The sequence below is a fragment of the Oreochromis niloticus genome, linkage group LG19 (genome assembly GCF_001858045.2).
Source record: "Oreochromis niloticus isolate F11D_XX linkage group LG19, O_niloticus_UMD_NMBU, whole genome shotgun sequence".
NCBI classification, from domain to species: domain Eukaryota; kingdom Metazoa; phylum Chordata; class Actinopteri; order Cichliformes; family Cichlidae; genus Oreochromis; species Oreochromis niloticus.
Window position 1 is genome coordinate 27,406,105 of NC_031983.2, and position 24,482 is coordinate 27,430,586.

General features: G+C 43.4%; 1 protein-coding gene across 4 annotated transcripts in view; it reads left to right on the forward strand.

The window, feature by feature from the left end:
* Nucleotides 1-2,830: 2,830 nt before the first annotated feature.
* runx3 (RUNX family transcription factor 3) overlaps nucleotides 2,831-24,482 on the forward strand; it is a 48,365-nt gene continuing 26,713 nt past the window's right edge. The window contains exons 1-4 of one of the 4 annotated variants that reach the window (XM_005477626.4): nucleotides 2,831-3,092; nucleotides 3,459-3,571; nucleotides 22,104-22,345; nucleotides 23,053-23,209. In XM_005477626.4, the coding sequence (XP_005477683.1) occupies nucleotides 3,514-3,571; nucleotides 22,104-22,345; nucleotides 23,053-23,209 (457 nt within the window). In that variant the 5' untranslated portion in view covers nucleotides 2,831-3,092; nucleotides 3,459-3,513. Of the gene's footprint in view, nucleotides 3,093-3,458; nucleotides 3,572-7,641; nucleotides 7,676-13,022; nucleotides 13,078-22,103; nucleotides 22,346-23,052; nucleotides 23,210-24,482 lie in introns of those variants that run through there. The other 3 variants (XM_013271918.3, XM_013271917.1, XM_025900805.1) reach the window with 3 other exon arrangements.

Consider the following 24,482-nt stretch of genomic DNA (forward strand, 5'->3'; position numbering starts at 1 on the left):
ACCAGCAGCATGTCTCGCTTGCACAAATACAGCCACATAAAATGATTATAAACTGAAACAACCACGAGGCTCTGTTCTGTGAAACCGGTATGCTGCACTCCAGCAAACACGGACGACACCAAAGCAGAAGTCGGGAGACCCCTGACTCCAAACCAACCAAACCAGTGACCCCAAAGAAAGTAAAAATTCTAACTGACACTGGTTTGGAGATGGGTTGGGGTCTGACCTCCTTGGGCTGAAGCTCAAGACTCTAAAGTATAAAACAGCATAAAGGTCTGGAAACCCTGTCTGTGGACTTGCAGGTTTTGCCCTCCGGGCCTGTGTGACAACACTACCTCTTGTTCAGCAGGGAGACATAGAGCTGTAATCTGTCCCTGGGCTGGCAGGCCAGGGCCGAGGCCATGTCGGGAGGCAGGAGAGGTGTTAGAAGAGGAAGCTCCGCTGTGTGTGAGGTTAAGTCAGAGGCCTATAGTGGCCGCATGGACGGACTGATAAAAGCCCTGGGGCCACGGCTGTGGCCTCAGCGTTCGGCCACACTCGCTGACACGCCGTGTCATTTAGCCCGCGCTGCCGCCTAACTCAACGGCAACTGCTCATTTACAGGGCAGTGCGGCCTACCAGGAAGAGCGGCAAGCTCTCCCTCTCTCTCTCACACACACACACGTTCAGAACATGGTACTGTATATACACATACAAACACATGCTGTGGTCCATGCAGCAGGTTTGTCCAGCAATTAGCAGATGTGGGCTGACATCCATACACAACGAGGTGTGAAGCAGAAACAGAACAGAAACATGCGCACACACGCGCACACGCACACACACACACACAGGTTTCCAGAGAAAGCAAGTGGGTCACATGAGTGACCAGACGGTGGTTTGGGTCTGTTGTCCCATGGCCAGACATGGTCAGTGTGTCACTGGGAGACAGGAGAAAGGAGAGAGGAAGTGAGCATCCCAGAGGTCTGCAAATGCCAGTTATTTGCACACACATGCAGATGCTGTGCTGCAAGATCGCAGCCTAACAGTATCGCTGCACACAGTAACCCTGCTAACGAGAGCCACCACGGGTAAAAAAAATGAACTCATAAAAATTCACATGGAAATATTAAAAATAGTTTGAGTAAATTCCAATACGCACATTAAGAGCTATCTGTCTAAGTAAGCAGCAATTTGCATAGTTTCCCCAGGAAATGTAAACAGTGAATAACGTCAGGTGCAAAGTTCATTGTGAAACTTTCATTTGATAGTACGGTTTCTTTTTTTTTGGTACAGTCTAAGGTGTAAAAACAAAAAAGACAGAAAATCTTTTATCTTTCCTTCATAAATAATAAAACACTGTCAACAACAAAACAGAAAGTTTGAGGCTATAGACCAAAGAAAAGAAAAGGAACGTTTGGTGTATTACAGTCGAGGTGATGCACAGCCAAGTGCATGTGAACAAAGTCATTTTCAGAACACAGCTTAGATATGGAGATATGCACATGCATCTTCAATAGAAATGAAGTGACAGATAACACCATGAGAATTTACTCAGTGCTGATTCTATCTCATTAATTATGCTCTAATTTGCATCAATATCACCTGATGGTAGTTCTGATATCTTCTACTCACCGGTCTGAAACAAAGTATACTGTAGAAACAAAATCTCTGTTAACTATCTTTTTGCCTGTCGTGCCGCGCCTTAATTTCTCTCGCAGTCTGAAACTACATGAACCATTTCCTGTTTTGCTCATAACTATAGACGAAACTTCCAAATAAATAGTTCAAAATCTCCAAAAATAACACAGTATGTGATATGCTATCACATATTGGGCTCACGCCGTTCGGGTAGTACAAGCAGCCACATCAGTGAACACTTTTCCGTTCTTAAATTCAACCCAGAAAATGAAAAAGTGTGAAAACCACAATCAGGTTAAATCGCTTTGCACTTTCACAGGGGAAAGAGACTTCAGTTGCCCGCAAATACTAAAGTTTTATAAAAATATCTTTCGTATTGCATAAGGAAGTTCAGGTTAGAAAAAAAATGGGATGCATATAATTAATATTTAAAGATTTTGTGACGCGGACACAAAGTTTCATTTTTGCATTATGCAGGTTCAGCTGTGAGAGAATTAAATGTACACGAATATAAAAGAGGGCAAAATAAAGAGAGAAAAAAAGGGAACTTCAAAGGCTGATGGCACAGGAGAGAACCCGGGCAGAGTCGAGCCGTTCTGCTTCTGATGAGACTAAGATTATGATACTATCAAGTGGTAAGTGAGGGTGGAGGTTTTGCAGGCCCAAAACCACCGGTTCTTACAAACACAGATGTGCCGTGAGTCAGACAAACATAAAACTAGCACAGGACACACATACACAGTATACACAGCATGCTCAGTGTTGTTCGGCAGTTAGAGACAACACTTTCCTGTCTCCTCCAGCCACAGCTATCTCTCATTTTCTATTTCTCCTCATCTGATTCAGTCTTGTCTTTTTCTCTCTCCTGTGTTTGTCTTGGGCTTAATACATCTGAATGTCTCTCCAGCTCCTCTGCAGTGGTTTTTAGTGCTCTTTCTGCAAACCTCAGTGAGCCACAGCAGCGCAGGCCGCTGCCTGGTTTGAACTCAAAAGAAAATAGAATATTTCCAAAACTTGGACGACCAATGAAAAGTGAGAATGAAGACGGCGAGTCAGAGAAGAAGAACCATGGAAAGTACAACCCGAAAAAGAGAAACCAGAGAAAAGGCAAAGACGATAGGAGAAGATGGGAGGGAGGGGAAGGAGGGTGGGAGGGAAAGGCCCGGTGACCTCACGTGACATGTGACGTGGGCTCCACCACTCACGGAGGGGAGTGTGTGTCTGTGTGGAGGATGGCGAGGAGGATGCAGATAGACTGTGGCTTTTAGCCTTTTACTAGCACTGACGCTCCAGTCAGGCCGCCACCATCGTGGAAGAGAAAGAAAGAGACAGACCACGCTAACAAGCTAGCTGGCTAACCTCAGACCTTCAGGCCGCTGACAGACCACCACAAAAGCGGCCCCCCGCCCCCGTCAGCCTGCTTACGCCACCCGGGCACCGTTAGGTGGGGCCCCCTCTCATCTCCAGCCCTGGTGAGTCCACCTCCGCACCTGGAGACCCAAATGTTGATGCCTGCCTTTGTTTAAACTGTTTTTCTCTCAACCACATTTGCTGTTTCTTCTGTTTCTTCTTTCTTTCTGCCTCTGACCCTCTTCTCTTCACTTCTCTCTCTCTCAAATGTCTTGTGGTGCTGCTGCTAACACATGCTGCTGCTCTCTCTGCAAGCTTGTGGCTTGGGATTCCTGTGGTAGTCACAAACCCTAGATTCTTGGTTGCAAAGAGTCTCGGAGCTCCAGGAGTTTTGTCCTCTTGTGCTCTCCTTCCTTCCCTCACTTCTTTTTATGCTACACTTTTATTTTTGTGTTTCAATCCTCCTGTTTCCTGCCCCCCTCTCTCAGAAGTCTGTGGAGATTGACTTCAGCGAGGGCTCCACACCGTTCTGGCTTCTCTGTCATGGCATCCAACAGCATCTTTGACTCCTTCTCCAACTACAGCAGCAGTCTACTAAGAGGTAAGTGCTGATCCTCCCCTCTCCACTCTGCTCTGCTCACCCTGTGACCATTGTTTTCAATGTGCAGTGCTGTCAGTTTGACAAAAAAAAACACTGACAGTACCACAGAGAAATGTGAGAGTTGCTTCTTGTAGTGTGTGAATGCATTTATCTGTCTGTCACGTGTGCTGCAAAATAGGTTCATAAAGAAGGGTGTGATTTGCACAGTAGCTCTCATCTGATATGTCCCATAAAGGCCTCTCAGCTCCTGTGTTTTCTGTAGGCTTGATGGAGTAGCGCCATAATGGGATTCTCACCACAGACATTCATTATCAAGTGAAACTCGGCGCTCTCTCTGTGAGAATACGAGCTCAGAGGCTCCATGTGACTGGGCCCCTTACTGGAACACGGCAATACAATAAAAGAGAAAAGAAAAAAACATATTAGGCTCTCTCTGCTTTACTTCCAGGAGGTACTTTTGGTCTGTGCGGTGAGGTGAGTGCACTATGCTCGGCGACGAGCCTCAGTGAAGAAGCCATTTGTTGCCATGGCAATTCCAATCAGGCGGCTTTTTATTTGCAGTTAAGCTCTCAAGATGGAGAGCGAGAGCGCAACGTTTACCTGATTCCAATCCTCGTCCTGTTTATTCCCGTAAGCGGTGAAAAACACTGAGACGAAGCAGTGTTGACACACCAGCCGTTAATCCGACGGTGGCCGAGTTGTTCTTACTGTTCCTCACACAACCACCGAGACAGCCGCTGAAAGGCAATAGGGAAAAGAAGTAGATACCCCCGCCCCCCCCAATTAAGGCCTTGTTGCCGTGTTAATTAGAGACAGCCACAGGAGAAGCACTACCAGTTGGTAATTGTTTGCAGAGTATATCTTAAAATCTCCAGAGCCTCACACACTCTGTACATCTGTGTCTCACATGAGAGCAATCCTCTGATATCCTCAGTGGAACCGCAGTGACAGGAGATGATGTTCTAGTGTTCTCACAGCTTCTACACACACTCAGGCATTTATAGTTTCCTCATGACAAGCTCAGGCCCCCCTTTTCTTCTCTATAACCGCTGGATCTGCATCCCTTTATCTCCTCACCGTTTTACAGATCAGTGTGTCACCAACTTCAGGGTTCACGCCTGCTGTCTTTTAACCTCTAACGTAATGCGCTTTCGGGGGACCTGATTTTCTTTTTGTCTTTGAACCCTAGCAGAGCACTGAGGTGGCAGAAGGAGACAGTAGGTCAGAAAGGTGGGGAAAAGAAGAGACGAGCATTTAAAAACCATTGGAAATCATTATTGAACATGCAATATCCTTTTACAATTCACTCTGTCAGGAGACTGAAGCCGAACTGCACGAGAACAAAGGCCAAGACTCATTAAATCCCCCAGTTCAATCTGAAAGCATTTCAAACCAGGACTACCTCATGTAAGCAAAATACCCCAGCGGTTAGTTTAACAACTTGCATTACACAGGCAAAGCAATTTGGCCAAGGCTCTCTTTTTTAGACTCAAATCAAACTGAAATTAAGAGGAACGGTTACAGAAAATCAAGAAGACTGTTAAATGTCTGGCTTCCTGAGCTCTGACTTTAATACAGTGTGACGTGAAGCTTATGGAAACACTGCATTCATCTCCTCAGATGTCAGGAAATACTACCGTAAGCAGCATCTTATTCATTTAGAAAAACACAGTCATCCAAGATCATTCTGATCTTTAACACATCTTGTTGTTTCAAATCAAGTTACATTTTCATTGGTGCTAAAAAAAAAACAAAGACAAGAAAAAAAACTGTCACAAAAATATCAGCACCATACACAGACGGTATCGGTCTATAAGTGTTATTTCGGTAACTTTAGATATTCAACGATCTCACAGAGCAGACAGACGACACATGTGATGTGCAACATCAGATGCACTTCGCGTGAGAAGCGAGAGGACGCCTCACCTCAGAAACCTCAGTCCTCCGCTAAAGTTCATGGAGACACAAACACACACTGAGACACACATGAGCGCACGACACACGCACAAAGGGAACAGACACCGTTGCTCTTGTCAACTTTAACTTTGTATAGATCACAAGAAAAAGCTAATAGTCTGATAGCACATTGTGAAAGAAACAGGCAGCAATGGGGAGAGCTTTGCGACATGGTAATCTGATGCAGACTCGCAGAGCTGCTGCAGTTTGCTGATAATAACCACAATGAGGCTACACCTGCTAACCCTTACACATCAGCACCACTATTTAATCAGAAAGCAGCATTTCTGAGACCTTTTGAAAAAGCAAAAACACCCAAAAAACTCGGTAGCTCCTAAAAAAAGCACCGGACTTTCCCCCCATGAAGCAGAGTTGTATAAACTTTACTGACTTTTCCGATCCTTAGTGCTGGCAGCGTTTGCATCAGGTGGGGTACCTGCCTTACAGCAGCTGTGTGGCGGGTCATTTCCTTGGCTCAGTATCTGTCACCACATTTCCCTCCACTCCGCTGTGTTCCCTGCAGGCTGTTTTACATTCAAGAGTCCAATTTTATTTTTTTAACACTCTTGGGAGCCAGCTCCCTTTGTGGCGGAGAAAAAGGCCTCAGTTTATTAGGGTGGGAATGGTTTTATATGTTTGGCTTATTGAGCTGCATGAATGGAAGTGAAGGCTCGTGTGTGAGAATGAGTTGTATTTTGGAGGCTTCTGGGAGGTGGTCTTGTTTGCTCTACAAGTGTTAGGAAGGAGAAAAAGCCAGTATGAGAAAAATTCCCTTTATATGCATCAAAATGAATCATTCACAGAGGATAAAACTCAAGATGAATTTCTGCCTCAGAACCACTGACAAATAAAAAGGTCTTATACAGTAGCTCCAAAAAAATGGCTATAAATTTAGCTGAACACATGGCTGGCCTCTGCTGAATTTATTAATAACAAGTCACATGGTGAATGTTTTTTTTTCTCCTCTCTTAAATTAACATGCTTGATTGGAGCCCGTTCAAAATCCTGCCGAGTGCGAGGCCCCCGAGTGACGCCAAAACAAAAAGACTGGCTGAGCCGGCTGAAATCTGTAACAAGATATTAAGGGTTTCAATATTTTAAAGTGAAAGCAAATAATAGAAAACGCATGACAGCCACAGAGCGGCGAAATCCTGTCTCCAATTTAGCCCAGTGTAATATCTATTTATAAAACTCTGAAGGCATATTGGATAGAAGCAGCGCTCTGGACTTGATTAGGGCTGTAAACGTTTTTGGAGGTACTTATTTACTTTTTGGTCCGTCTCGCTGCTTTCACCGGCTGTCAACACAACGTTATGGGGCACACTTTTGGTGGGAGGGGGTGGGGAGCGGGAGGGTTGCCAGTCAGATGGCTTCCAGGTAGAGCACGCAGAGGGGCGTGCTGATTATGTGGTCGACTAATCCTAAATGTGCCTCCGCCCTTGCAGACTTTTGGCTGAAAACAGCGGCTCTGCACTGGTCAAGGTTAAAGCTGTGTTAAGTGTAGTAGTAAATACAATTTTCTGGTGGTTAGCAGGCGACCACAGGGGCCAAATTCTTTGCAGCCAATCTGATAATATGGATTTTTGTTTTTAAAGGTTTCTCTGACTTTAAAAAAAATAAAAAAGTGCTCTGAAAGGTTGAGCAACTTCTTTCAATAAACACTCCCGGCATGTTTCTGTGAATCTGCTGGAAAGTAAACTGGAGGTGTGCCGGCTGCGAACCGGCATCCTGCGAAGGGTGCAAACGATCCGAGGCTGCTGCACGACTCAGCTACTCGCACGTTAAACTCTGATCTGACCATGCATTGCTGCTGTGAAAGCAATAAACTTCCTGCGGGTGTGTTACCGAGAGAAATCTGACGTTTGAAGCAAGAGAACTGAAAACGCACTATAGTCTTACATAAGAATTACAGAGCATTTTAAAAAAAAATGACTGAAAAATTTCCTGATATGATGCAAGCCATGTCAGAGGAATTTACGATGTCTAGACCAGCTTCTTCGGGAACAAACTATATGTCTGGAGGAAAATATGCAGACTTTGAAAACGCTCGTGTAATTGGATAATGAGGTGGAAATGATCACAATATAAAACTCTCGAGCTTTATTTCTAAAAAGTAATGCCCATACCGGATGAGTCTCTTCAACTTTGGTGAGTCATCTCTTTACGGTTAATTTGCTTCGCTTACGAGCTGATGATATTTCATACGTTAAAATGATTAAATCCAAACTGTTATTAGACTCTTCATGATCTCATTCATCCTGCACAGCGGACAGCTAAATTAAGGAAAAGCTCCTCTTGCAATTTGGATTCTTAATTTTGTTTTAAACCTACGCCCTAAACCACAGGCCGGCCTCACAGCTTATTACATGGTAAGGCTGGGATTGCAGAAAAAACAGGAGTATTATTGTAAGCTAATTTATGTATTATTAACCTAAATTTATGCAGCAATTATGCCGGTGCATGGAATTTGCTTGCAATTTTCGGCAAAACTGGAAATAAGATAAACAATTCTTAGTAAAACCTGAAATAAGCATTTGTTTCATCACAGGTTTAGTTTGCTTTCAGTGACTTTGGCTACAATTAGAGAGCCGTGTCCTGTGCTTGACTCAGATGAAGAGGACTTGTTGTTCGGACCCCTCCCTTTGTCGTTAGGCTGATGTTGTCGACAGCATCTCTTCTGCTGCAGTAAAAGAGGTGAAGCAAAAACTGCCTGTGACTAAGCACAACGCCAATTCCTGCGCACTTTTGTTTTTGACATTACAGTCGCATTCTAACCCACAAATTACTTTAATGGGCAGGCATGGGTCTGCTCCGCGGCACATAAACTGACTCAAACTTATGGAGATCCCACATGTTCAGAAACATATCAGCAGGCAGAAACTTCTAATTTTTTTAAATGAAATGGCGAGCAAAGAAAGAGTACTTTATCATGTGTGAAAGGTTAGCAAAGATCTAAGGCTCAGAGCAACTCATTCTGTCACCATCAAAAGAATTAAAGGCAGTGTTTTTCACAGACAAAAATCCTTCCTCCACACTGAATCTTCACTTCATTATGACCAACTTTAATCATGCTCAAAACATCCTTATAGCCTATCCTCCTTCCCATAAGCAATAAAGAAAACACTTAATTACGGTGGAGGAAAAATGCAGATAATGATAGGATGTGAGCGGCTGCAGGCTATGAAATGTTTTCTGATTCTCTATTTTCCTCCATTTTCCCAGAATTTTTTTTCTTGACTTGTTTACATACAGCTAATTGTCATTGCTGCAATAAAACATGTTTTTTGGGTTGCTTCTTCCCTCCCCTCAAACATAACTTTAACCACAGGGAATTGATTTTTGTGGAAACAGCATTTCAAAAATGGGATTTTAGTTTTCTCTCAGGCTGCTCATCGGGGGGAAACGGATGAGTAACGGTGCTGCAGTAACGCGCCACCTAAATGTGCTTTTTCTCTTTAGCAGTGCAGAGGGTGGGGGGGTGGCAAATTGGGAAAAAAAACCCAAAACAAAGACGTATCACTATGACCAAAATATTATTGAGGAATTAGTCAGACATCGTGGGAAAAACGTACTGTCTGAGATGTAATGACTGATATCGCTCTCACATAGTATTGACACTGCCAGTTAGCTTAGCTTAGCAAGTGTGGCAAACCTGCGTCTGGCTTTAACAGATTTTATTTCATAGCTACAAAAGCTAAAGAATAATAATGACAGTTAGCATCATGTGTCTGACGGCTTTGTGGTCAGATTCTGTGTCTTTTGAAGCGCTCAGCGACAAGGAAGTTGCAGCGTCTGGATAAGAAACAGTCTGACACCCCCCCCCTCTTGTAAAAGCCAAAATTAGTTTTACGCTTTGTTTCTCCAGTAAGTTTTTTCTTCCACTTTATTTCCCAAAATGTCTGACTACTCGTTTAAAAAAAGACGTTTCCTTAAATTAATTTAAAATTACTATCTACTTCCTCCACAAATGCTGCCCGTATATTATTCCCGTATTTGTCTACATTGTGAAACTTCATGCAGAATTAAGATAACGATCTCCTGTCCCTGTGCTGCAGCAGGTTTTTGCCCTAAAGTAAACTCAGGGAGCCTGTACTTTCTCTGCAGCTGCTCACTTCTGTATTATTTCAGTAGGAAACACCATGCCAGGGATTCCCCCTCAGCTGTGCAGCAGAAGTGGCCCCTCCATTTCTTCTCCTTAGTCTGTCTGCACTGAGGTCACTCTGTCTGCTGCAAATACCGTTCTCACGATCGCAGCCGTCACGAGCGTAAACGTACAGACCGGCGGCGACGTGTATAGGCTGCATGCACGCACATATCCAAGTCCACCACCAGACTCCTCCCCGTGCTGACTCAGAGAGGACCGTGCATGTCAACATGATGACTGTGACGTTTTCCCGCTGTAAATGCTGTCTGACCTCACCATAATAGCTGGTCAGGACTAACATATGGTCTCCTGATGCCTTAGTCCAGCAGAATTACCCACATGGTGACTAAACACACACAGGACTTAACAGGAAAATATCAGCAACCGCCTTCATGATTTTATAAGGTGTTGCAAGCTTAAAAAAATATTTAACTGACTACTGTGTACTGTGGTTACTACTGTAATGTCGGGACTGAGATGGTGGTAACCAAATAAGCATTTCCTGTGAGACTGTAAAACTTTGAAAATCTTGTGACCTGGAAAGAGACTCAATTTATTTTATCCTGTTAGATATGACGTGTTGTAGAAGTGGTCCCCAATATCTTTCACCTGGAGCCGGGCTGCCCCTAAAGCCCAGTAAGAAGGAGTCAAGAAACCTTTTCAAGAAATGTTAAACTCCATCTTCATCATGATGTATGCTTTCAGTTAGCAAAATGTCTCATTCATCTATCCATCCATGAGCTGAAGACTATTTCGGCTGAATTCGGGTAAGAGGCAGTGAAATTGAGACAACGCCTAAACCACTGTCTCAGTTATCAACAGGAACTGGTTTACTTACTTTTAGTTGCTACTCTTTATGTTTAGTCATCAATTTCAGATTCTTATCAATTATTTTAGGCAACATTTCAAGATGGTTTCTTCTGTCTACCCCTTTCAACTACGAATCCATACCGGTAGCTAAGAATTTTCCAAATTGTTATTTAGAATTTTAGCTAGCTCTTTCAACATGGTTAGCCTCTAATTAGCCACACTGCTAGGTAACATCTTATGTATGTGTACTTGTAGTAAGCGATTTCAAGTATTTTTTAGCCCTTTTTGACTATTTGTTATATATTTAGCATCTTTATTTTGGTCATCTGTTCATTTGTTAACTTTTTTTTTTTTAATAGCTAATCTAGCTTCTTGCTACAGGGTTATCTAGCTGATTTGGTTAAGGCTACGTTAGATGAAGTTCTCAGCTAAATGGAGGCATTCGTCTTTCCTCTTTTATAGTAAGACAGCCGAATCTGTTAACACTGCCAACCTGGCAGAAAGACGTGTGTGTGTGTGTGTGTGTGTGTGTGTGTGTCAGACGAGCCTGATGGACGTGAACACAGCTTTTCCCCTTTAATCAGCGTGATGACATAAGAGGCAGACAGCAAGCCAGTCTTTCAGTCAGTATAAAGTTTGATTAACCTAATCACCAGGCAGCCAGACTCGAGGCTACTGATTGGGTTTACAAACGCTCCTTGTCATCGTTGTGTCATTAGCTCGTCGTTAGCTGTGGCCGCCTTGACGTGGAGCAGCGACATGCCGGGCGTAAACACAGCAATCAGGGGATTAGAGTGCAGTTACAGCAAAGCCTCGATGGACGCCTCAGGCTCTGAGTCAAAGAAGGGAAAGTCCTGCCTTACTATGCAAGCTCCACGTGGCCGGGGTGCTAACTGTACTCGGGCAATGCCACTGCTGATTAGTGATGGAGATGATGAGAGGAAACATTCAGTCACTTCAGACCCGCGGATGGTTTCCTGGACTACAATTATACCTAGTACTTGACTGGCGTAATGACTTGAATGGAGGGACTTTAGTGAAAATAAGTTTTTGCCTTCAATTGGGTTTACTTAATCTAAAACTGGGAATCGACCCAAAAAAGAGACACAGACACATGGCTACATGCAAGGCTGACTGACATTTGCAGATAATTCACTTTCTTTTGGATTACTTTGTAATCAATCGCAGTGATTGACAATAATCATTTACTGTGCAAAAGATTACATTTATGAGGGATGACAGTATTATGCATCTAAGTGCTTTCCAAAACTGTTTGGCTTGCAGGCTGAGGGCCACCACACCCTTGTTTCTTTACGATGAAAAGCCCAGAGGGCCAGTCGAGTACTTTCCAAGAGTTGTCTCACGTCTGCAGAGGAAAGTGGCATGGACACTTGTCAGGAAACCAGCCCCGGGTTCCTGTTCAAATCTGGTCGAATTCTGCAGTGAGTCAGATGGTGCTCAGGAGGCTGACCCTCTGAAGAGGGAAATAAATGCAAATTCAATATTTGGGGGCTCTTTGAAGTCTCTCTGCACTTGAATGAGTGTGACAGAACCTGGAATGACCCTCGAGAGAGAGTCCCTTCAGCAACGAGAGGAGCTGGAAGAGACGAACGCTGATGACAACAGCTTAAAAGTCAAAAACATGAACATTGTCTGGATTTGTGTGTCCCCGTGAGGCGACTTTGAATGTGTGCACATGCACAGCAAGCAGTGATGACTAAGGCTTTTGATTTTAAATGCACAACGCCGCTAATAACAAAACATTCGTGCGTTTTCCCTGTCAGCATTCGTGCCATTCGTGTCACACGTTACATACCTTGCCGTGCTCCTTCACAGTTTAAAGTAACAGAGACCTCGTCTCAAAAAGTAAAACATGTGGCTTTTGTTGCAGAGAGGAATGAACAACAGCATTCCATGTGCAACCACATCAAAGGTTTCCCTCGCCATGGGGCTAAACGAGGGCAGACTGTCTTGCTCGCCCCTCCTGTCACGACTGCCACTAATTAACAAGATATTAAAAGTGACACTTGCTCTTCATCAGCTATACTTCTCTTTAGCTTTTAAACATGTAGCGTTTCTCTTTGAGAGCCATCGAGTGGGGACCGCCACACAACACGCACAAAGAGGCATTGTCTGCTGGTGAAAATGTGGTTTACAGCCTCTGCTATAATGGCTTGGTGGTTGCTGGAAGCCATGTGCACTTCCTAATATTCGGCTCACATGCGATTTCATTTTGAGAAAAAGCTGAGCTTTTGGGCTTTGCTTTTGTGCGAACGGGACGCCTCACAACTTATTTTCTGAGCTGACGGGCTCCTTTACCCCCTCCCTGCTCTTCACCCCCTTTTCCCCTCTCTGGTGGCGCTACTATATTTGTGTGGGATCTCCAGCGATGGAAGAGTAGACGCAGGCTGCGTTGCCAGTCAAACGTGTTTGGGCTGTCAGACTGAACGGCTTCCAGCGCTGCGATCTGTCTCCTCTCCTCGCCAGTGGGAGCTGTTTGATCTGACAGAGAGACTCCATTAGAGACACAGGGAAGTTCAACTGCTGGGAGGTTGGATGGCTTCAGCAGTCAGAGTAGCAGCCCAGAGAGGAAAAGGTTTGCACACACAGTCTGGTTGCAATCTTGGTGTCTGTGCTGTGTATCTATAAATGTCTCTGAGTATTAGCTGTCCTTCCAGTAGGTGTGTGTGGTGACACAGCCGGGGCTGACATACTTTGGGGGGTCTGTTGGGCAAAAGGGGGCGATGACGTGGTGGGTAATGATATCATAAACGTGCGTCGCTGCTTTGCTGGGCTGAAATGACAGACAGCCGGAGAGCGAGAGAGAGAGGACTTCTCTGCTGAGGCGGTATGAAGTGAAGCAACTAAGCCGTGCCGGGTTTTTTCTTCTGCACACACACCATAGTTTGCCCTCGGTCTCACGGTGGTGATGACCTCATAAACCCGAGCCACAGTCCAACAGAGTCGAGTAGATGTTGGTGTCAGCGTGTTGAAAATGGTAGACGATGGTTAGCATCAACGTGCATCAATGGTTCAGCCACAGACCGTCACTGCACCGCCTGAATTTAATGCGGCTGCAACTTCCAGTAATCAGGAGGAACTCGGCTCTCTGAGACAACTTTACAAGCAAGATCAGGGGATTAGAGTCGGACTCGTGTTAATGTCACCTGCTCGCACTGTGCGATAGCTGGTAAAACGGAGAAGGGAGAGTGAATTGATGTGGCTCCTGTGAAAGATTTGTCTGCCGATCTGTATGCGGCAGCTGGGCTCTGGCATGGCTCTGGCACCGGGGCTGCATGGCAGTTAAACTGTCACTGGCAGGAACTGTAAATCTTTTGCAGAAGGTGAATGCAGCAGCATGACAGCGGCACAGGTGTGTGCACAAGTGTGCGTATGTGCATGTTTACCACTCACACTACTACATTTGCTCGTCTCTTTTCCTGTCTGCCCGTGAGGAGAGGAGCAGTCTCCAAAATTTCGGCAGGACACATTTGGCAAAGTCAAAGTGATTCAGGACAGTCTGCGTGTGTGTCTGCGTGTGTGTGTGCGAGAGACTGTAGGGGGTGGGGGTGCTGTCACTTTGGCAACGCAACTGCACATATTGCAGCGATTACCACAGCGGAAAAATGTTTTTCTGCAACATGCAATTACTACAGATTACAGATTGCCGTCCTTGCATCAGAAGCTCTCGCCAGAAAAGGAGAAACACTGTGCATTTGTGTGCATATGTGTGTGTGTGTGTGTGTGTGTCGTTACACACAAATAGACAGAGACACAGAGACAAAGAAAGATGAGAAATGATTATAGCTCACACTAAAAACCACAACTGAAAAAAAATGGGGGAGTTGACGTATTTATGGGTCTCATTTAGATTTAAAAGTTATACTGACTTACTTGGGTAAATAAAGAAAGAAAAAAATTCAATCTGTCCTTCAGTAAAAGTAGAGCGGGGCACATTTTCAAGGCCTTTTGTCCATCATCATCAACATTATGAGAAACGTATACTGGTGCTCTCGTGGAGTATACAAGCCTATATGCCTGCAGTTTAAGGCTTTGCATTTTGTTCCACGTTACAAATCACCCTGAATATCAAAAAGCTTCCTTCAGGTCATACTAAACAATATAGCCCAAAAGTGGTGCCCCGCAGCAAGGCAGGGCCCTATTTACAAACCCACCAGATCAAAACTCAACCCAAAAGTGCTCCTATAATAGCACTGGGGCCTTTTGGTGAGCTTACCATCCAATGCTACTTTTAGTGGGTTTCCAAAGAATAAACAGGCCTGCCAACCACATCACAGGCCTCTGACTGTCATCGTTGGGTGAGTGTACCCGACGGATGATGTGAGGGTGGAGCGACCGTGACACCGAGGTTTACGGCGAGTTCCCCCCCGCCAGGCTCGGGGTGGGGTGAACTGGCATCGAAAGGACGGGTGGGGAGGGGGGGGGGACCTAAACTGACTTGCAGCAGATTCTTTAAAACAGCCACAACAATCCAAAAATGCTCCATGACAAGTCAAATTCGACTCAAATGAAAAAACTAGAGTATTATCAACAAAAACCAAAGTGAGAAACTGACAATATAGTGGGCATTAAGGACGTAAGCTGAAGTAGCGTTAAATAGATGCGCGCTTTGTTCGTGGTAAATTCAAATTTTTATTTGGAATAGAAACATCGTCTCATTTTGCAAACACTACATACACACGAATCTGTCTTTTAACCCTCAACTCACCAAGCTGCTTAGCAACAGGACTCATTTATTTTACTTTTTATTGGCTCTTGTTGTCTTTATCATCTTCTGATTCCATCAATTGTTGTTCCTAGTCACTTTTTATGGAAAAATAACTTAACGAGGATGGCCTCTGCCAGTTGATCTGATTTCATTGTCACGTTGAGCGTTTAGGCTTCCGCAGCAGTAAATCTTCCTTCTCTCAGGCTGTTCGCCACAACTTTAGCAGCAAAGCATCAATAATAAAATCAAAGCCTCGAATGTTAAAAGACATTCTTATATTAGTCAAGTCCCCACATAACTTTATAATATCCATTACACTCTTTATACCATATGTAGAGGAGCATTAACAAGTTTATGCTCAGAAGCATTTAAAAACATCATCGAGGCACAAAGACGTCTGTGACTCCACACAGTTACTTCAAAGTTAATAGCGACTGTTTCATTCATCAAAATGTATTCATTCTGTTGGCTGTAAGGGAAAATATAAACACTCATCTTATTAAATATTAGAATGTACTTGACAGAAAACAATATTTAATGCAAACCGGTGGCCTTTCATCCTTGCTGGGTTTCATCACTTGAACATTTATATTGTGGACATAAGTGCACAGTGTCTCTCTTCTCAGGCTCAAAGGTCGGGCGGCTACTTCCTTCTTTGTCTTGTGGTCGATTTTATTTTTCACAATTAATTCCACACCCATTTTTATCATTTTATTTCCAGTTCCCAGAGTCTGCTTGTCATTGTCGGTTTTTACTAAAATCACTTATGTTGAAACATTATAGAAAGTGTACCTTTTCTGGTTTCCGCCTTGGAGACTATTGTTTCAATTTCTGTCTTACTTCAGTGGCTTCTCAATTAGAACAGCTTGCTTTCTCTATGACACGGTGCAGCAAAGATGTTACCTAATATGGGCGTGGCGGGCTGCTGATCGCAAACGGCGTGCAAGCACCTGTCAGATTATCGAATCGAAATGATTCTGCATTGTGTGCAAAGTACGAACACTTTCAGTGCAGTTGTGTTATTTCTGCTCTTATCTTTGCCCCAGTGAGTATTATAATGGCTGTATTACACAGTGGTTTACTGCAGTAGTTTGAGTTGAGCTGCTTTAAATAATTTCATATAGACTTCAAATATTTAATTACATGTTTAAATTGAAGCCGTTTCAGAAGTTTGGCATAACAGGAAATAATTTAATAATAATTTAATAAATTTAATAACAGTGTCATCATGTCAGTTGTTTGGTTGCCATTATAGTGTGATTTTAGTTTTTCCGCCATAATCACTCAGATGATTTCCTGCATTAGTCGAACAAACGCACTGTTGCGTCGTTCCAGCAGTGCAGCACCGGGCTGGTCAGAATCGACACTACCAAACTCATAATGCAGTCAATATGGGATGAAGTGTCCGATAGACAAGCACCGCTTGGTGGGTCTGAAGATGAATGTAGTCTTTAAGAAGGCCATTTACATTCAGCAGACAGAAATAAAAACGTAGCTGGAGTCGTTCCCCCAACAGCCATTATGTTGCTCAATTGATTCGGGAGGCTTTAATAAGCCCTTGGCTCCACTCTGCACCTTTTTTAAAATGTATGCAGAGTATTAAAGATGCATGAGATGAATGTGCTCATTGTCTCCTCTGGTGACTGCCTGATCACAGCTCATCATGCTAACATAGTAATTAGCTGCTGGGTTTGGAAGTGTCACCATCCTCTTCATCATCTCTGGGATCAAATATACTCTAAATGCCTTCAAGGATCTGAAATTGGGGCCCGAGTACAAGGCGGCGAGTGGTGGGGGGTGAACGCTGAAGAAAACTATAGAAATGAAAATGAAAATAAAGACTTTTGGGGTCATTAGGAGCTCAAACAAAGTTTACGTACACAGATGCATTCCAGCCATCATTAAAACTAACACAGGCGACCTTGTTGGAGAAAAAGTAACATGCAAATTTACATGATCAAAATTGTTCAATGTGTTTCCCATTTTCTTGCCCGAACATCAAAATGGACAAAAATGACCGCCAATTGTGATGTGCTGACACATTCTGTAATCAAGATTTGAGAAAGAATCAGCCATCAGAGCAGCAAGAGCCCCAAACCCAAACAGTCTGTACCCACTCACTGTTGTTTAAAAGTTTCTCCATATACTTGTGTATATAAACACTCTGACGCTAGAATATGATTTGGCTTTGAGGGGACTAGCACAAATGGCTTTGGTGACTTACATCATGCTTAGAAGTCTAATCACAGACACTCTTGTCATATCAAGCAGAAAAAGTCCATTTCATTGCGAGCTGCATTTTGAAAAAAAGCAAAAAGGGGAAAAAAGGGAGGGAAGGGTAAACAAGCTTGGCGTTCCACAGTCACCACAGAATTCATCATTCATACAAAAAAATACCCCAAGCCCCAAAGTAGAGCTAATTTAATCCAAGAGGAATAAAACTCCATTTCATAGAAGTCGTCCATTCAGAACACTCATATTTCCACTGAGCAGAAACCCCCGGCTGAAATTCGAGCAGACACTTTTCGGAAGGAATGCATTCGGTGGGTTGAGGGCCAAAGCTTGCCCTGTAATTTGTGAATGTACAGAAATGTGTGACCGCCGCAGCTCCTCTAAAGATAGAAATCTTTGTCTTATGTCATCGCTGAACCACAAACTATTTCTAATTGCCCCCCATAGCCCCCTTTTCCAAATGAATAGCTACCCATCCAAAGGCTTATGTGTGCATGTCTGAAAATAGCCTGGGAGTTTACACAGGCTAATAGATCATATTCGGGGGGGAAAAAAAGAAAAACTTTAAAGAGATCTCGACATATCTGAGACTGTCCCCATCTTCAAAGTGCTTTTAAGTGGCACTGAAAGCAGTGTGGTTGGCATTTAGAGTCAGGTATACCTTTACAGACCCCAAAGGCTTTCCTGTTTCCCCACTAATAGGGATCATACTCATATTAGTCTTTACAATCTGACTCATTGCACACAGAACCCAAAGCAAACAGGTTTTCCTTTGGCTTTAAATTCACAGAGGACTTTGTAAAGATTCCGCAAAACCTTTGAACCCCTTTTTTATTTGTATTTCGACTTGTCCAGAGTGTCTAAAATGCCCCATTTCAGATTTGTTTTACTGCGGTGCTTCAGACAGACTGTGTGATGCTTTCTGATGCTGAGGGGAGCCCTTCTTTTGTTCTGATTCAGGCCAGGAAAACAGATGAAGGCAACTTCTCAGCCACAAGTTTTCACAGAGCAACCATCAGTAAACAATGATGTGATTTCTTGATTTATATCTGAAGGATCTGTTTTCTTTTTATCCTTGAATGCTCAGGAATCTTATACGCTGAGGCCTTTTTGAGGTGGGTCCTGGGTTTCACATGTCCTCCAGGAGTTCTGTCTTGATTTCAGGCTCAGCCCACTCGGATCATTAAAAATCGTTCAGGGGCACGGCGGGCTCCGTCCTCGATGCCTGTGCGGCTGAAACTGTAGAAACTGCGTGTTGAAATGTGGAGGTCTAAATGTGACAGGCGCCCGGAGCACACATTAAGGCTGAGTGGGGTATAGCTGGGCCGTGTGGTCACATATTAATAATGAACTAGGGCAGGAGGATGACTAAAATACCACCAGCGTTGTCATTGTCCCAGTCCGGCTGTGCTTTTTTAAAATAGAGGCAGAGTGATAGCTGATCTGATCAGATTTATTTATTGTTTTAATTCAGGGCTGTCAGGTTGTACAGCTCTAAGCTTCTGTGATTTGGAGATTTCTCACATTTTCAGGCAAAAAAAAAATACCAATAATGTCAACACATAAAGCAATTATTTATGCTGCTGTCTTCTGTGAACCAGGGATAAGTGTGATGGTGGCTTTGCTACCATAAAATATTTCTTTCTTTTTTTTCTCATGTGCTTTCAGTGCGTAATTTTTTTCAAAGCTTTGCTCAAACCCTCTGAACCGCTGTCCTACATTACAAAAAACAAGCAACCACAGACAAGGAGTGCGAGAGTGTTAAAACAAGCCTGCACATTAATATTTCTCACAGCATCCAGCCCAGAAGGAAAGAGAGAGAAAGGCACGCAGGTAGAATTTCACAGAATTTATTTAGAGAACTAAAGTTTAGCAACACTTGGCTGGCACACTGCGCACACGGTTGTGCAACGTTGCTTTGTAAATATTAATGGATGTTGCACAGATGCGCCAACAATGATCAAGTGATGTTTGCTGATAGCTATTAGGAAATAAAATTGAGTTTTCAGACGATTTTTAACAGCTTAAAATTTTAGAATGATGTTTATATTGTTTCTATGTAAGCTCTGCATCCTGCTGTGTGACTGCAGCTCTGATCACTGCGGCAGGAAAGGTTAAGGGAAACCACTCCGACGAGCTACTTAGCTGCTCTTAATTAATTATATTGCAAACAAACAGCGTTAAAAAAAAACTGCACACACACTATGAAAATTTTACTAAAATATATATTCGCTGAATTTAATTAATTAATTATTATTTTACGTTTTGTGCCATTTTTAAATCAAAACTACCAAATTTCTAGAGCGTAATGCTTTCTCTCCTAATCGATCACTCCTCGCCAAACTCAGTAAAATGTGCACACGGTATTTTTAAGCGATGTTTAAAAGCCTGCCTGTGTATTTAAAGTGAATTAAAGCAGACACACACACACAAAAACTCTCAGACAATTGAATCTATAAATGATGTATGTAGACGCGCAAATATCGCATGTTATTCATTCAGTTGGCTTCAATGTGAAGTTTTTAAACGAATAAATGTGCGTGCTCTAATAAGAATTTTTATTTCCCGACAATAACACATTTTATTGTGATCGGGCAAATATCTCACACGTGGATGTGAATATGAAAATGCCCGGGGCGCAAATCTCCCACCAGCTAAACAAAAATTCCCCCCAAAAATCAAAAATATGTTTAAGAGTTTGGCCTAAAGTCGAAATTAATTCAGATTTCCGACTCATCTCAGAGCGCAGATAAAAGTTTCCTCTGCAGATGTGAAATGTCTGCCTCTCAGACCGCCGGAGCTGTCAGCGATTGAAAAGGCAAATGCGCCAACTAGTGTCAAAAAGCAGCACGGCGGAAGGCTTTAGCAGGGTGTGCCGTCATTTGATGTAACCCTCAACATTTCTAATGAATTCAGCCTCTGGCACACACACACACACACACACACACACACATTGACTCTGTTGTGTTCTTTGATGTGGAAAAAACACATTTGCTTGTTTGCTTTAATTTTCTTATTGAATTCCGCTCAGTCAATTAAAATGATATGGATCTATCTTAAACCCATAATTTCACTTTATGAAAATTTAGAGATGGTGCGAAGCCTCGAGATATAATAGCGTCTAAAATGAATAAATGAGATTGAAACCGCAGACCTGCGCAGTCTCGGGCCTTCTTTAGATCACTTCCAAACAGCTGAGTTCAGAGGAGGCTGTGTGATAAACCAGCGTGGAGATAAAGGTGCACACCTTTGATCTTATATAATATTTTAACGATTAAGGTGGCGCCCTGACACTCGGGATTTACAGTAAATCTCCACAGAAGCCAAACGCAGGATTTATTCTTAAGCGTTAAAGTCCATCAAATTCACCATTTAAAGCATCTGCATATTTCCTTATTAGTCATAATAAAAAAATCAATTTAAGCACGAGTATTTGCTTGCATGCTGGTTTTGTTTTCTTAAGTTATATCTCGCGTCTCTTATTCTGGAAAAAAACAAACATTTCCTCTTAACGCACGCTGTCTCCTGCTTTCTGTTTGTTTCATGTAAAAAGCGTGTGTTGCGCATAAAAACACACAGAAAAGCAGAGATATGTATCAATAATTTAGCTCGTGTGTGTGTGACAACAGTGCATAGCTGCAGAGGGAGCACCGGCGAGTTTGATTGGTCTGATGAAAGCCCAGCCCAGTAGATTCATTGGTCGAAATCATCTCCACACTCCCAACCACTAAACACTAAAATGACTAGGGTAAAATAATATCGCGGCACTCTGCACCCTGTTCATCCTCACGGCTCCTTCTTGCGCCCTAAAGGATAACTTTTAAAGGAAATCCAACTGGAGCGACAGGATCGTTCCCATTATTCCAGAGTTGTGTTGGTTTTTGGGTTTTTTTTGCTTTTTGTGGGAGCACCTAAACTGGGATACGGTTGCGAGAACTTTTACGCAAGAAACAGGACATCGCTGTGCTTTAACTGCAGTTTGACTGTAGATATTCGAGTTTGAGAAATTTAATTAGACTTTTTTTTTTTTAACCAGCGGTGAGAAAAGTTTCTGGTGCAATCAGTGGGAGGCGTCTGCTTAAAAAAGAAAATCGCTGTTTAGTCGACATATTTTTTTGGTTTTAGTTTAGGCGGATTACTTTTTTTTAATATATCGCGCCTGGATTACCTGTGCCAACAGACTCTTACCGATCTGCAGAAAAATATTTGGGAGATTCATTCACTTATTTGCGAGTTCGAGTGAGATCTCGGGCAGTTTGTGGTGCTTATATTCAGTTCTCACGCGGCAGAAAGAAATTCACGGTGTGCGGCAGACACGAGCGCCGATATAAGACAAGCTGAGCGCTGCCGCAGAGCTTTTATTTGCCCGTCTTTGCTGAAATTAGAGCAAACGTCGTCGGCTCTGGTGCTGCTCGAGCCGACACATCATGTGCAGATGATCTAGCCACACAGTCACCAGAGTTTGTAGTTTCTGTTCAGGTAGCGAGGCTCTTTCCACTCTGCGCTCTCGCCTCCAACCTTTGCGCCAACACAGTGGACTCTTGACACCAGCGGCGTCTGGAGAGACAGACAAAAACTTTTCCCTCCAAAGAGTTTTGCTCCTCTGATCCGACCCAGTCAGGTGGCACTGACCCAAGCTGTTGTGATGCATATTCCCGTAGAGCCGCCGACCACCAGACGGTTCACGCCGCCCTCCACATCCTTCCCCTGCAGCAAGATTGGAGACAGCAACGGGGCCATGGCCACCGCAGGGCCCATCAGGTCAAGACCGGACACCAGGAACGTGGTGGACGTCCTGGCGGACCACGCGGGCGAGCTGGTCCGGACCGACAGCCCAAACTTCCTCTGCTCTGTGCTGCCGTCTCACTGGAGGTGCAACAAGACGCTCCCCGTGGCTTTCAAGGCAAGACACATCGCTCCTTATTATCATGTGTTATGTTTTTCATTTAATAATTCCCACTGCAGGCCTCTAACTTCCTTAAATGTATGAGTAAAAAAAAAAAAAAAAAAAAGAAGAACAAAAAATAAATAAATTAAAACCAAGCAAATGGGACTTGAGGAAGTAATCCATTTTCTTTTATTTAGAATTATCTGATGGGATTTTTGGGTGACTCAGTTTTTGCTTTGAGTGAAAATTTAAATATCAAATCGTACACATAACATTAACTTTTTTAGGCTTTAAATTGCACTATAGGGGATAAGAAATTTAAGTGCAAGTAGCAAGAGCAGCTGAATTAATATTTTGTACCTTTATGTGTTTCTGGATTACGCAATGTTGACGCTTTCTGAGTCAATTCTTGTGTTTTTATCAGTTAACTGTCTTTGTCATGTGTTCGGATCCGTTCGGATGAGGACATAACAGTAACAGGACGTGTAGTGAAATTTATATGATTTCTTTGTTAACGTGACGACAGTGTCTACTTTAAAAAAATCTCCAAGCTGCATAATTCAATCAGCAGTTTTTTGTTGACATTTGTTGAAATTGTACAATGTACGATTTCTAACTTAATATTACGAAACAGTCGGATGCGGTTTTACGCGCGCATTGAGCACATTTGCTTTGATGACCCGAGTGACCAACATCTTTTTTTCCCCCTCTCATGCGCTCAGGTTGTGGCTCTTGGTGACGTCCCCGACGGGACTCTGGTCACCGTGATGGCCGGAAACGACGAGAATTACTCGGCCGAGCTGAGGAACGCCTCGGCTGTAATGAAGAACCAGGTGGCTCGCTTCAACGACCTGCGCTTCGTGGGCAGGAGCGGACGAGGTGAGCGTAACCTCTGAAACTCTCTCTCTCTCTCTCTCTCTCTCTCTCTCACACACACACACACACACACACACACACACAGGCCTGCACACAAACAATGAGGGAATGTCTGCGTGTAATGCATTTGAAAACACATAATAATAGATCATATTTCTGGGCACAGAAAAAAACAAACACAAAAACCGAGTGACAGCATATTATTTTTGAGAGAACGCGGATGATATGAAACTAAATATTTTGCAGGCTGCACGTATTAAAATACAGCTCGCGCATAAATACTTTTCTGTCAGTTTTGGGGATGATTTCTGTTACTGAGATAATTCTGCAAATGTGGAAGCGTTTATGTTTGGGTACGACGAGTGCCCACACCTTGCCAACTGACGTCCACGGGTGTCATCAGAAACATCTGGCCTGCGTCACGGTATGCAGCTGCAATGTGGCTGTATAATTTTCTTAATCCGAGGGAATACAAATAATCATCCACGTGGTGCAAGTCGGAGGGGTGGATAAGAAACCACCGTGCAATTTATGTCCCGGGGCAATTTGTCAAATAATCCCCGCCACCATTTAGGATGCGTGCAGCTTATGGACTATTGCGCGCTATTTATCACGGTTATTGCGTTTAATTGCTGTATAAAAATTCACACGTCAACAGGCTTGTTTGCAGGATGTTGTGGTCAAACCATAGGCCTACTGTGTACCATTTTATGCTATATTGAGAAAATCAAAACAGCGCAAAGTTCAAGTAAATATGCTCAACTTAAATAATAAAAGGGAACAATTTTAAAAGCCTCATCGGAGTCGTTTCGCTTCTCTCCGTGAGGCCAGTTCTGTATTTTATATTTCTATTTTTTATCTGATTGTCTTTTCCATGATTTTTTTTAAGTAGTTCATACCTTTTATATCTGCAGCCAATTAGCCCACCCACATGAGGATTTTATTTCTGTCCTCCCACTCAGTCTCCATTTAACAAGGGACGCTATTCTCAGAGCCGGGGACGAGCGCCGGACTCCCTGCGTGGTCCAGCCTTCCTCCCTCTGCACCGACTTTGATGCAGATGGGAGCGAGAGCCTGCCTTGTTGAACAATAAACTCTTGCTGTAAGCTCTTTGGCACAATCTGGAAGACATTCCCTCAATAATCCAAATCATACCCGCAGCCAGACCGTCAAAAGAGAGCCGGTCCTTGGCTTCTTCTTTTTCTTCTTCTTATTATTTAATTTGAATTCAAAGGCTGCAGCAGCGGGACGAAAGCCGGTGATGATTTGAGGTTGA